The following is a 14,530-nucleotide window of genomic DNA, read 5'->3' as shown; positions in this document are numbered from 1 at the left end:
TTAGTTATTGCCTTGAATCTGAGACATTCAATGAAATTGGCTCATTTAATGGCTAGAACTAAGCGCGGGGTCTTCAATCCGCAGTTAGGTTTCTAGCTTAGTTCCTGAGGGCGACATGGTAACTGCAGGTGTCCGTTGTCTTCTTCTGAAGGCATAAACCTAAAACTACTATCTCGGGGTGAATTTACCAATGCAGATGTCCCTCGGGGCATCTCAGCGGGGCCTGAACTGAATGCTGTGATATGTGATCAGTTTGAGGGCGAGAAGATGTCCTCCGTTAAAGCCACTACTGGCTAGAAACGGAGGGGGTGGTGTAGCAACCGGACACGCTATGAGGCGGGATCTTCTCCCCTCGGGGGGGAATCGAGATGTCCTTACTAGACTATATGGTGAACTGAGGAATAATCAGACTTAAGCCATATGTCATTTTCACACTATTACATCACATCTTAAGGTAGGAGTTTTCATTGTTACATTATTTTCTGACCTAAATTTATTGTATTTAAAGTTCAGTTTCTACAGTAATGAATTTTATTACTAATATTTGTTTGCTGCTTGAGTTTAAATTTAGTGTCATACTTTATATTTTTAGTTGCTGTTCTGTTGGGAATTATTTAAATATATTTGTATATATGTCTATAAAAATCAAACATTGCAGTGAATGAATGAGTAATGAAGAAATGCCTAACTTTTTTTTTCTTTTCCTGTTAATATTATTAATGGAGATGGTACATCAAAAGTAGGTCGTGGCTTGATTGGACCCAGGAATACAAAGGCCAAATTGAGGATTTTCAGAGAAAAAAAATCCATTTTACTGAGATGTAAGAATAAAAAAGCATGTTTCTTTCATTTCTATTGTTTATTAATAAGGTTCATTTTAATAAACAGTTTGTAGAAAAAAGATGTTAAAAATCATTAGTTATGAACAACTGTAATGATGCTCTGGAAGGGGTATTTAGAGTAAATTAATATCTTATACGCAGAATGCATTAAAAGTTCACTTAAAAAAAAAAAAAATAATCATTAGCTACTTTATTGAATTTGATGTTGGATGTGTCTTATATTAGAAATGGGGTGAAGAATTTCATTTGAAATTAGTGTTAGAAATTGTAAAAGATATATTACAATCAGAGACTTGAGGTCTATTGGACTAGAGCAGCTGGTTTTCAACACCTGCACACTAAACTAGCTCCATAGAATGTTTGCTATCAGTTGAAAAAAAAAAATCGTACAAGGCAAAGTGTGCTTGAATCAGAATAACTGATTCAAATGATAATGAGACATGTATCTTGTACTATTATTATCCTGATTGTATAAATAAATGTTTAAATCTTACATGAAATATTTATTCTTAAATTAATAATTAAAGACACGACTACAATATTAAAAAGAGCTTAAAATTCTTTTTGTCAATTTATAATGGTAAAAATTATTATTTATTTTCTTCTCAAAAATTCTAATTTCTCCCTGATTTTTACATAAAACAATGTATTTTTATTAGGGAAAAATATATAAAAAAAATTGACAAAGAATTGATTAAAACTCACAAACAAATATGAAGAAACAGAAAAGATAGGGTTTAAATCACATGTATAATCTTTCGCAGATAGAGGATTCTTTCTGCAGTCCTCAATAGCTTAGAATTGATGTCAGGGGCTTAGTGGCAAAACCCAATCTTTTGCGACAAAAAAATGGCTATTCCAGTACTTTTATAAATTAAAAATTTGCAGGTGTATCTGTTGTAATCAGATAAATGGGATTTAAAGTTGTTATTAGTGGTTAATAGTTTATATAAAGACATGTTATTGTTGTAATCATATTTAAATGTTACTTGGATGAACTAGATTTATAATGTATATACCTAGAAGATTTGGTTAGGATGTTTTATACTGATTCGTAAATATAATTTGTTAACTTAAGAAATACCTTAAATTAGAATTATGCATTTTATAACCAGTTTAGTTAAAACTGATGTGTTTATTACAATGACTACACCAGTATTGGTGATGCTATGAAATTGCTTTTTGATGTACTGATATATTGCCATTTATGTGGTGATAGATAAGATGAACTTATTTTTTCTTAATGTATAAAATAATTATGTAGAATTGTATAATGTTTCAAGAGATGATAATTTAGAGCAGTAGTTGTGTTAATTTGTTGGTTAAATTATTTGTTGGCCCAAAGTGACTCTGCTTTTTCCTTTTATCTTGTAGAATATTAATTTTAGAAAGAGAAAAGAAGTTGAGACTTCTTGTTAGAGAATGTAATGTTGCTCTAAAGTTAGATACAACAATTAAAAAACATGACAGTAAGCAAAAATTAAACCATTAATATCTTTTACTAAGAAGTCATGTATTTTCTTTAAATGAAAAATTGTTTACAAAAATACAAATTTAATTATTTAATTTAATTTGAGTATAAAAGTAAACATAAATTACTTATTGCATTTCATCCAATCATTTTCAAAGTTTATTTACATGTGTATACATATTCAAGTTTATGCTAAAGATGTTTATATATTTTTTATTCTACTCGTGCTTGGTTTTATAACTTGCATAGAGTTAAAAATAGACAGACAAAACACTGATAACTAGAATAACTTGTACTATATTTTTATTGTAGAAGCAGGATTAATCAGTTTTTATCAAAATATTATTTAAAGTTGAATTTTTTTGCTTTTTCTTATCTTCATGCATTTCTAGCAGCAGCTCAATGCATTATCTGTGATTAGCAGGTTTGCATATTTCTTTGAAGATTTGGATTAAAATCCATAAATTTTTGCTTCAATTCTTGAACAGTATAAAACATGCATTTTATGAAATTCATCTCACTTGTCGGAGTGCTTTCTGTTTCAAAAAGTTCAACATCATTGTATTCACAGGCTTGCTGCTGATTGATGAGACAAGATCATCATTATATTTTTCCAATTTGAGCTCAATTCTTGCAAATTTGCTGAGTCTACTTCAACAAAGCCTAATTCCTATCCAGTAGTGGCAATTTAATCAGCAGCTGAAACTAATTGCTGATTAAATCCAATAAAATCATTTACAAAATTACGCAAAAGTCCTTTCATACAGCTGTATTCGTTCACATTATTCACTCTCGCAGCTCTTGAACATTTTCATATGAATTTTTTTATGTTGAATTTCATATAATAATTTTTTGGATTAGATCATTATGTGTTATACTTAGTGTTGTTATTCTTAAAGTGATTTTCATATAGCTGGTGTTTTAGAAGTTTTAAAAAATGCAGGCAAACATGTACATTTCACATTTTAACACAGTTCCTTATTATGAATGGATGACAGAGGCATTATTTTTTTAAAAATTTCAGACTATGACTTTCTTATTCACAATAACCTTTTACACCTGGAAATCTGTTAAAGAAAAATCCAAAACTTAAAAAATCAAGGATAGTTATTAGCTCCTTTAGAGTGTAAAATTTTCAAGCCATACTTTTATTTTTATAACTGTCACAGTTGTTTAAAAATTTAAGTTTGAAATATATTGTCTTAAACTTTTATTTTATCTTTATAAAACATTAAATATATTGCATGTTAACTATTTTCATACCATTTTTTATTAAAAAAAAAAAAAAAACTTTAAAATTTCTTATTATGGAAGTACTTGGAGTTTGTTATTGATCAATTATAATATTTATAACATTATTGTAAAATTTGATTACGAAAGGCATTCAAGAAAAGAGACCATTGGCTGTAGAAAAATTAATTATTTATTTAGTGACAATAAAATCTACCTTTAACTAAATTTCTGGCTACATTTTAGGCACAAGTCCCATCTTTCTATGAGCTTTCTTATTCCAGTAATAAAGAATTGTTCACTTTATGTCTGAGCCATTCTTTTACTGCATTCTTGATTTGTATATTGTTGCTGAACTAGGTGCCGTGTAAAAATATAGAGAGGTCCAAAAAAAAGATCTGATGGTGCAAGATAACACCTGTAAGGTGAATGTTACCTCCCAAACCAACATTTAAATAGTTTCCCATACCTTTTGAGTGGTATGGATCTTATCATGTAGAAGAATTATTTCTTTTGCGAGAGAACCAGGATGTTTCCTCCTTATTGTGGATTTCACTTCTTTTAATAACTTGTCATAATACTCACTCTTGAATGTGTGTTGTTTTTCCAAATAATCTGTGATAAATTGGGCCTTTATAGTCTCAAAACACAGTTAGTATTACTTTACAAGCTGTTAATGTAGGTTTTGAATTTTTTCCTTAAGAGCAAATTCTGATGTTTCCATTTCATTTTAAAATTTGGAGTCTGCTCAAAATGATGAATTAAAGTTTGCGATTAAGAAAGCATTACAGTCTGCTGAAACTTTTGCACTAATTCAGCTTACTATAGATAATGGAATGGACAGTGACAGTGCCAAAACTCGCTCTTCAAATTTCAACAGTTTCTCAGGTTTTTAAGTTTTCAGTTTTCAGTTTCATTTGTGAATAAAATCGTTAATTTGTAAAATCGCGAATTTGTAAAGTGTCAGTCAAAACTTCCACCAATCTTATACTATGATGAAAATCGGTGACACTTATGTGTGATTTAAACTGTTCAATCCACTTATAAAGATTTACATGGTAATATACTTTTTACCACAGTGTTTTAATATCCGCAAGTGAATTTTGTCGGGTTTTATGCTTTTGGTAAAGAATTTTATCACATTTTGTTCTTTCATGATAATTCTGTTGTTATTGATATTATATTCTCATCATGATTTCAAGTGGAGCCAACATTTTGAAATAAACAAAAGGAATTTAATAATGGAGATTCTTTTCAAATTGCTGATATTTTCTATTCCAGAAGTGCCAACTTTAACATACAGTTTCAGTTTATTCTATTAAATAATTTTCTGCTGTTGCCATTTCTCTGTTTAATATTGACACTGTTATATTGCAACTAGATTTTTCAACCTTTTGCATGTGAGTTCAGAGGTGATTTACATTGATGGTTCTGAACACAGTGGTTTATTTGGGAGGCTCTTTTTTGTTTGATCAACAAGCATATATTTTTATTTAATTTGTCTTGTGAATGTGTTAATGGCCTCATACAGTGAAAAGTGTCGTCAGGTTCTTTTATCTGCTGACTTGATATGTGCATTTTGAGACGATTTGATGCTAGCAGCTACATTTGGGAATAAATTGACACAACTGACTTTTGCATTGCAGTAGTCAGTTTTTGTTATGCTCTTGCCATATTGGAATCGCAGGGAATAAATGAGCTGATGTGTTGTTTTGTATCAACTGAGTTTCAAGCACATTCACATCTGCTTGTATGTGCTCTGTAAAACATCATTTGATAAGAATGTATCAAAAGGAGTGGCTGATAACCTTTGCAGATGGACTCTGATGTATTAAAATTAGTGAATCGCCTTGAAAATAGACAGTGGAAAACAGCTACTGTGAATAAATAGCTTTTTTTTTTTGCTTGCAACTTATCAGATTAACTCATGGATGTCAAATGAGTTTTCAGATAATGTACCAACATGTCTACTAGACTTCTGTCATGTAATAGTTTGTCACATTTTTCTTGAATTTGTATGCGATTTCGTGTGTATCAAAAGTTCAAACTAGCCTAAACAGTTATCAGCATTGTGGATGATGCCGCAACTGAAATAAATGATTTTTTTTCAGTTTTGGATAGCTGTTCAATTATGATCCAAAAAATTCATTTTAACTATTTTACTAAAATTCAGTTTGACAACTTCAGTTCTGTTCTGTCCATTAATGTTAGTGGTAGTCCTAACATAAACTTATTTCGCTGATGATGATGATGAATTGGAGTCCTTAGGTAGTTGAAGGAAATTGTACAAAATTTTTACGAGAGTTTTATTCAATAAAAAAAAAATTGTCTAATATGTGTTTGTTTCATCGAGGGGGTGTAACTTATTTTCTGATCGTCCCTCGCTTAACATTGTATTGTATAAGATATATGAGATTTTATAATCTAATAGCATTATATTTTGTAAATAAAAAAATTTTGTTTGAAAACCACTTTTGTTTCAGTGAGATTATAAAAATTAATTGTTTGTTTAAATTATATTTAAAAAAAACATTAAAAAAGTAAAATAATTTTTTTAATTGACAGTATTATTGATTAACCCTGAAAATGGGCTTAGACATAAACAGAAATGGTGTATCCACAATAGCGGACATACTCTAATGATATTCATTAAGAAATTTCCTAGGTATCATTGAAGTTTTTAGAAAACTCCACAGCGTTCCAGTCACATTCAATCAAGAATTTTTCTGCCTGTTTGCATATGAGCTTATACACTTATACACATTGCACATACGCATTGGTGGACGTAGACCTAATGGTTTAAATTTCCTCAAAATATTTTGAACATTAAGGCTTTTTGCCAGCTACTTATTTTCCACTCAGCTTTTCGCCATTACGCATGGAGTGTAATAACACAATATGTTCTACTTAAATTTAAATTTTCAACTTAGAGTGATTTATCAACTTGAAAATTTTCCAACTTTCACCTGCTACAACAGTTTTCATCTTCCACACTGCTTTCCACGAGTTATTTACAATCAATGCAAGTATTAGAACTATTTTCGATAATTTTTATCCATTGACATAAAAAAGGCCCTTATCGCTTGGACTATGACTGTATATTACCTATATGAATATATTTATATAATATATATATACACTATATAGAATTAGTTCCTAATAAATTAATCAGTTATTAAATTGAAAAGGTTAAAAAGTAACTTTATATTTAATTATAATTAATTTAAAGTTTGTAGTAATTACCTATAAAAATTTAAAATGATCTAAGAAGCATTAGGTGCATGCATGCACAATACACATATCCACATCTGCATGATTTTAATGATTTCACTATCTTTCAGAAGGTAAAAGTAATTTATAATATTAATAAATAATTTTAAAATATTTCTATTTGACAATAGTAGTTTTGTAGTAATGTTAGTGTAATTTAAATTATGAATGATGCCGGCCTCCGTGGCGCGAGTGGTAGCGTCTTGGCCTTTCACCCGGAGGTCCTGGGTTCGAATCCCGGTCAGGCATGGCATTTTTCACAAATGCTACAAAACATTCATCTCATCCTCTGCGGAATGAATTGCTTGAGTGCGGACCCGGAGGTAAAACAAACCAAAAAAAAAAAAAATTACGAATTATTAATTCTTTAATGAGGAACTGCTAATTATTAATTATTTTTTTGTAGCTGATGTTATTATGTAGATTTGTCAGCTACCTTTTATCAATAGAACTGGAAAAATTAAAATATTTGTAAAAACATGATGTGTTATTGTTGTTCAGTTGAATACGAAATTATTAATTTAATAAAAAGTTAAATCTTTTACATTTAAAGCTCAGAAGCCAAGCCAACTCTGCTAATAAGTTGGTATTTAATTTTTTATTCTGAATTTCAAATAATAATCTTTTGCGTTAACAAAATGTTGAACTGAAACCAGCAGCAGTAAGAAAATTATTTAATTCAATTAATAGGGTTTTAAAGGGTTTTTACTTTAATGGCTGTTATTGAATATAATAGAGAAAAATGATATTGTTATCATTGGGTTACAATTTATTTTGACTTAATACTGTCCTGATTTAAATGTCTCATTCCAGTGGTTTGGCCAGTTTGCAATTCTTCCAGACACTGGAGAATGTAAAATTAATCACCTGAAGTTGAAGTTGTAAAATTAATCACTTGATCAGACCAAGATGCATTCTAAACTACAATTTTTTAAGCTTGAGTTCTGTAAGCAATGAACATTTGGTTCCTGCAAAATATATAACATTTGATTATTACAATGTTATTCATAATTTGTTTGAAGAGAGTAGTTTGTTCGTTAAAATTAAATTGTAAGTTCTTTGACCTGAAATTAAGTAAAAAAGAACAGAATTTGAAACTTTTGCCATGAACCTGAGCTTTCTCATGTCAGCCTGTTTAGGATTTAAAATACTTACAATTATTAATTGATAACCAACTTATTAAAACAAAATTATATTAAAAGTTACCTACTATTGTTTGTCTGATAATTTCATTTATGATGTTGTAATTGTAAAATTATGACTTCAGTCTATTATTGGAGAAGCAACATAGTTCTGAAGCTGTGCAGCACTCAGACATATCCTGTTGGATTATACAACATTCCTTTTTTCATAGAAAAACTACTGTGATGAACACTGATAATAAATTATTTAGCTGAAGCCAGTGGATATAATGGTAACTCTTAACAGGCAACTCCAGCACAAATTTCAATTCATGAAGTTCAAACAAAAATTGGATAACACTTGCAGTTGCATTTATGCATAATTGTGCTTGTGTACAGTTAAATTGAAAAATTGCTCACAAATTTAAATAAGGATGTTGCAACATCACATACACAATCATTAATAAGAAAAAATGCTCATCGGATATAAACTCACATAATCAATCAAACAAATCTGACTTATACAGGATCTACAAGCTTGGCTGCTCGAAATATAAAAGATTATAACAAAGGAGAAACAAGATACAGTTTTACCCAACAGTGCAAAGAACATATAAAAAGCTTTTTTTTAACTTAACTAAGCTTTTTTTTTAACTACATAGTGAAGTAAACCACCTCATTGAAACAGTCATTTTTGCTAAAAATCAGTTGCATATTAAGAAGGTAAAGGTTTCACGTAAAACCATTTTAAATGAACAAATGAGTTCATATTTAACATATTCTTCAAATATATATAAATAGTAATGCCCTAATATATACTCCCAGCAGCAGTTTTAAGGAAGCTAGGGTTAGAGAAAAAATTAGCTCAGATTGAGATAGGATTTTGTACCTTTTACCTTAAGTTACACAAAAACTGATTTGAGAAGTTTTCTAATTTAAATACTATATTACAGTTACCAGAATTTAACTTCAGTATTTTTTTTCTATGTGGGATAATTTAATGTTTATGTGTTTATTTAATTTTTTTTTATTGCAATTAGTGTATGAAAAGTGTCCTAAAAATATTGCATGACAAATTCAAAAAACATTGAAATTACCCACTTGTTTCCTATGTGTTTCAGGATCTTAAAACTATTTTTTTTTTTTTTTTTAAGTAGTTTATCTGTGGTGATCATATTTGTTATGGTACGCACACCTATTTTTGTGATTGTAAGGGTTTACGGAAAAAGTCATAAGTAAAACACTATTGGTGCTTGAAGAATGAAACAAAAAGCAATTTAATCATATTTTCTCAAGGTAAAAAAATGGTCCAGTGGTTTAGTTACCTATATTCTTCTTTCTATGAAAAAATTACCAATAAAATTGAACATGAAAAATTACCAAAAATTTCATTTTTAAAATTTTTTCAATAGGTAGGGATGGCATACACAGTTTAAATTATTTTTTTATATGTAGGTATGTGTTAGTAGTTTTACCATAAATAATATTAATGGTGATATACTTACCTCTAAATTGTTATTAATTTTTGAAAACTAATTTTTTTTTAAATTCAAATTTTGGGTTCAAATAACTCTGATGAGGCTGTTAATAAAAATCTCAAATTTGTACAACTGACAGTGTTTTTGTTGATGTTTATGGCAAATAAAAAAACTTTCTTGTGTATTGTACTAATAAAAAAGTTATTACCTCTCAAAAATCATGAAAAACTTGTTAAAAGCGATACCATTTTGACTCACTAAATAAGTGCTCCAAGGTTTCTTGTATTCTTGGCATTTTAATATTTTTATACTTATTACTGTAGTTGAAATGGACTTGTTTGAACCATTCAACTAGTGTTCATGTTATAGCAGGTGCTTGAATTCATTTCGTCAGGAAAATTCATGTTGCAAGATGCTCATTTAGCTTTGCAGCTACAGACTGTTCAGTCTGACATTAGACGGTGACCTGTACACCTTTTTACCGAGTGTCTCAGATTTCATCCTGTGTTTATTAAATAAATAAGTTTTACTTAATAATATTATATTTGAATGTTTTTATCTGTTAAATTTTTACATGATTTTCAAGTAATTATTCACATAAAGCAATGAAGAATAATGTTCCATTGGAATTTATGTGAATGAAGAATGCCATAAAACAGTGTATGGTACAACTCATTAAAATTTGGCAATTAGTGATGAAAACCAACTTATTTTTTTACGTGTTAGATGTCACTACTGTTTGTAAATATCATAAAAAAAGCTTTTTGTCAAAATTCAGTCACCTGTATGGAAAGTTCTATTGTGACCTTTTGAGAATTCATAAAAAACAGTAAAGAAAAACTTAAGACAAATAACATTAGAGGAAGCTCTTAAAGAACACATTTTTTCAAATTTAAATTTAGTTCCTGGAAAGTTCTTTTATATTAACTGTTTCAAAAGTATTTTTTCAAAGTCATTAAACAGTCGGATAGTAAACGTTGATGAAATGTCTTCATTTTGTAATCACAAGCTGAAAAACATTAAGTATTTTTTGATTAAATCAGATGAGATAGCTAAGATTTCAGAAACTTTACAAAACCGTTTTGACTGCTGTGAAAGAGTTGTTGCTACTAGGAGCTGCCACAAGTATGTTCCTTTGTCATAAGGCATTGTAAGATATTACTTTACTTCATACTCCAAGGACTATGAAGACTATATTGAATCAAGTATTGTACCACTTTCACTTAAGGAAAAAGACTCTATTACTTGTGTGTATGACAACCAGTGGTGGATAGAAGTAGTAGATATTAGGCTCGAAAATGACGTGAAGATTCATTTTTTCCATCCAGCTGGATCACATACATCATTTCAAAAGTCTGAACAAGACAAAGTGTGGGTATTGATCTGCAAAATCCTAAGAAAGTTGACATCACTTGAACTAATTACAGTGACAGGTCATTCTTACACATTTTCAAAAGAGTTATCAGAAGAGATATTACAGCTGTTGGTTAATCACACTAAAACTTATAAACTTTCGTTGCTACAAAAACAGGCTATTTAATTAAAGAATAATTAAAATTTTTCTACAATTTATTGTTTCATTGATATTGTTTACAAAAATAAACCAATATAAAAATAAAAATGAATTCTTGAAAAAAGATGTAGGCTACTCATTGAAATCCCAGTTTGGGTAAGTTTTACAAGCATTTTTGAATCAAAATTGTATTAGGTTACTGGTATTGCTTAAATTATCTTTAAATTATGACCTATCATTAATCATTTAAAAGAAACTATTTTAAAAATATTGTAAACGTCAATTTCAACAACGTAAAGTCTAAATATAAAAAGTATATAAAAAAATGTAAAGTGCAAAGATGACAAGAAACCCCCTTGAAGCACTTATTTAGTGAGTCAAAATGGTATTGCTTTTAACAGGTTTTCATGATTTTTGAGAGGTTATAACTTTTTTATTTGTACAATACACAAGAAAATTTTTAATTTTCCATAAACATCTGCAAAACCACTGCCAGTTGTGCAAATTTGAGATTTTTATCACCAGCCCCATCAGAGTAATTTGAAGCTAAAATTTAGATTTAAAAAAAAATAAATATATTTTCAAAAATTCATAAAAATGTAGGGGTAAGTATATCACCATTAATATTATTTATGGTAAAACTACTAACATATACATATAAAATAATTCAAATTGTGTATGGCATTCCGCCTCTTAAAAAAATTACCAAAAATTAAATTTCAGTATTTTTCATGTCAACTTTATTGGTAATTTTCTCATAGAAAGAAGATAGATAAGTAAATTAACCACTGGATCTTTTACCTTGATAAAATATGATTAAATTGCTTTTTGTTTCATTCTTCCATACCAATAGTGTTTTAGTTATGACGATTTCTGTAAAACTTTACAAAAATAGGTGTGCATACCGTTACAAAAATGGCCACTACAGGAAAACTGCTTAAATAAAAAATTTAAAAAAAATAATTTTAAGGTCCTGAAACATGTACCAAACATGGGTAAGTTTCAATTTTTTTTTGAATTGGTCATGCAGCTAGCTAATGTGTTTTTGGGACACATCAAATGGATTGACCTGTGTATATCAAAGTGATGAGAATTTTTGAAGTAGTTAACATTACTGAAGTTTGGAACTTTTTAATTGAAATATCAGTTAATCATTCATCTCATCTGAAATTTCATAGCTCCTCTGTCTGCAGTGTTGTGTTTGTAGTGTTGTAATTTTCTTGGGCTAATAGTTCCACCTTTTTTTTCTGGTAATGGTTATTTTAATTTGTATTATTAGTGAAAATAATAATTGAAGCTCATTAAACTTTTTTTAATGACAGATTACAGAGTACATAGATTTATTTCTATCCTTGTTATGAGGTTTAACTTTGTAACAAAGTAATGAATTTTGTAATGAATCACAGAATTATAAATTCAATTCTATTAAGTAATTGTATTGTTAGGTGATGAAATTTCAATTTTATAATTTGTTAAGGGGGTTACAGCATAGTCACATATTCACACAGCAGATTTACCAGCATGACTTTCAAATACAAATCTTATATTTTTTATGATTTCAATCTAAAATTATAAGTTATATGTTTCTTAAATGTAAAGTTATTTATTATCTCTTTGTTTGAAGGATGGACAAACATCACTTGAGCAGGATTTAAGTCTGCCAACAAACACAGAAGAAACTGAGCAGAGTGGACCTGTATCACAAGATAATATTGACGGGATTGACGGTAAGAGGCATCTTTCAATATTTGTTATGTATTTCCTTTACATGCTGATCTCTCTTTTTAAACTAATTAGTATAATTTTATTTTACATCATTTTATTCAGCTATTAGTTATTATTTGTCTGTCAAGTTGAAATGATTTTTTTCGTTTAATTAGCACGGTTTCTTGAAAGATATTTCATAATGGAACAATCTGAGGTTAGATTTCTTTTATATTAGTTTAATTTTTAAATATTACTGCTTCATGTCTTTGATTCAAAGATGTAAACTTTGTTGATCAAAGATGTTATGCAAGAATGTTGATTTGTAGCATTCACCTTCTCAAAGGATGGTAGTAGATTTACTCATTTTCAGTAGTTAATCTTACTGCAGAAAATTCTTGAATGAATTCTCAGTTGTGACATAATATACCTTTTTTTGAATTGTTATAACTTTGTGGTTTCTTTATTTGTTGTAGAGATTTTTATAGTTCTTGTGAAACTTGCCTAATCTCTACCCTATTTTAAATAAGACAATCTATTTTTAACGAAGTCATAGACATAAAAAATGTTAATTGGAACCAGTCACATCGAAAAATTATTGCAATTAATACATGTTAGCCTGGTGGGGTTTAAATGGAATTTTTTCAGTGCTGAACTAACTCTTGAAGTCAATTTTTTAAAACCAGCTGTGGAGCACAAGTGGTAGATAAGAAAGTTATTTATGATAATTTTTCAATTAATTTACGTGATCAAATTGTTTCCTGCATGTTAAAAATACTGAACGTAACAACTGAAAATAACTTTTTTTAAATTAACGAACTTTTACATATTTGATGTCAACATTTCTATAAACCCATGAAGAGTGATGTATGCAGTAAGTTACTGTAATCTCAGTTATTGAGTGAGCTATTGACATAAGAATTCATGTGGGAGGCTGACTTAGTGATTTATAATTTAAGTTTTTTCTTCTCCAGTCTAATACTCATTCAGCTTTTACTCAATACTTTGTTTTTTTTTCTTTGTTAGCCTTTTCTTTCTGATGGAAGAGCTTCCATTCTTTTCTACCCCTGGTAATTCATATAAAAGTCTCTTTTTTGACTTAAATATTAAAATATTAGCTGTTGTATAGATTTTCTTTATAGCCCTTTTCATTTATTTCTGTTATTTAATTATCTTGTATGATTATAACATTTTTAAGAAGAGGGATTTAGGAACTTATGTGGATTTTCTCATTATGTGGTTAATTTTATATTATAGGGAAAAATATAATGGTTTTTAGAGATATTTTGTAGTTTGTTACACGAACAATTATCTTGATCTTAAGTTTGGGGTCTAAAACTTATTAATCTGATGCATTCTTTAGCCGAAAGTTTCAGATTTTGCTAGCTATTTTTCCTTTTACATCATTTAACCAATCCAGTACAAAATTATGCTAGTGAGGAGGTGCATTATCTCATTGCCAAACAAAATTTTCTGGTCCATCATGCAGTTGAAAAAAGAGCCACGTACGTTGGATATCCAAATTGTCTTTTCTTGCTTTAGTGAAAAAGAATGGCAATATGTTGAATTTATTTACAAATCTTTTTTAAAATTGTACTTTGAAAGAATTTACTTATTGTAAGTACTATGAACTAACTCCCAACAACTTAAAAATATAAAATGTAGTATTGTCTTTAACCTTGTTTGTGGAAATGCAATATAATGAATTTATAAAATATTTTATAAATTTTTAACATGACTTATATATTCTTTTCATAATTCTTGTTACTGAATGTAAGGCTCCTTTAAAATTCCAATGTTACATTAACATTACAATAGCAAACATTGATTTTTTCATACAAATTGGTAAGATTTATTTTCACCACTTTACTTTCTATATAAGCCCAATCCAATTCATTGGT

General features: G+C 28.7%; 1 protein-coding gene across 13 annotated transcripts in view; it reads left to right on the top strand.

Annotated features, from left to right (window-relative positions):
• LOC142334408 (modifier of mdg4-like) overlaps positions 1–14,530 on the top strand; it is a 288,350-nt gene that overhangs the window by 99,659 nt on the left and 174,161 nt on the right. For all 13 annotated transcript variants that reach the window (XM_075382407.1, XM_075382485.1, XM_075382414.1 and 10 more), the window contains exon 4: positions 12,550–12,652. In XM_075382407.1, coding sequence (XP_075238522.1) covers positions 12,550–12,652 — 103 coding nt within the window. The remainder of the gene's footprint in view (positions 1–12,549; positions 12,653–14,530) is intronic.

Source organism: Lycorma delicatula, chromosome 1 (assembly GCF_047948215.1).
Source record: "Lycorma delicatula isolate Av1 chromosome 1, ASM4794821v1, whole genome shotgun sequence".
NCBI lineage: Eukaryota > Metazoa > Arthropoda > Insecta > Hemiptera > Fulgoridae > Lycorma > Lycorma delicatula.
Note: the sequence above shows the minus strand (reverse complement) of the source record. Positions and strands in the feature narration are given on the sequence as shown.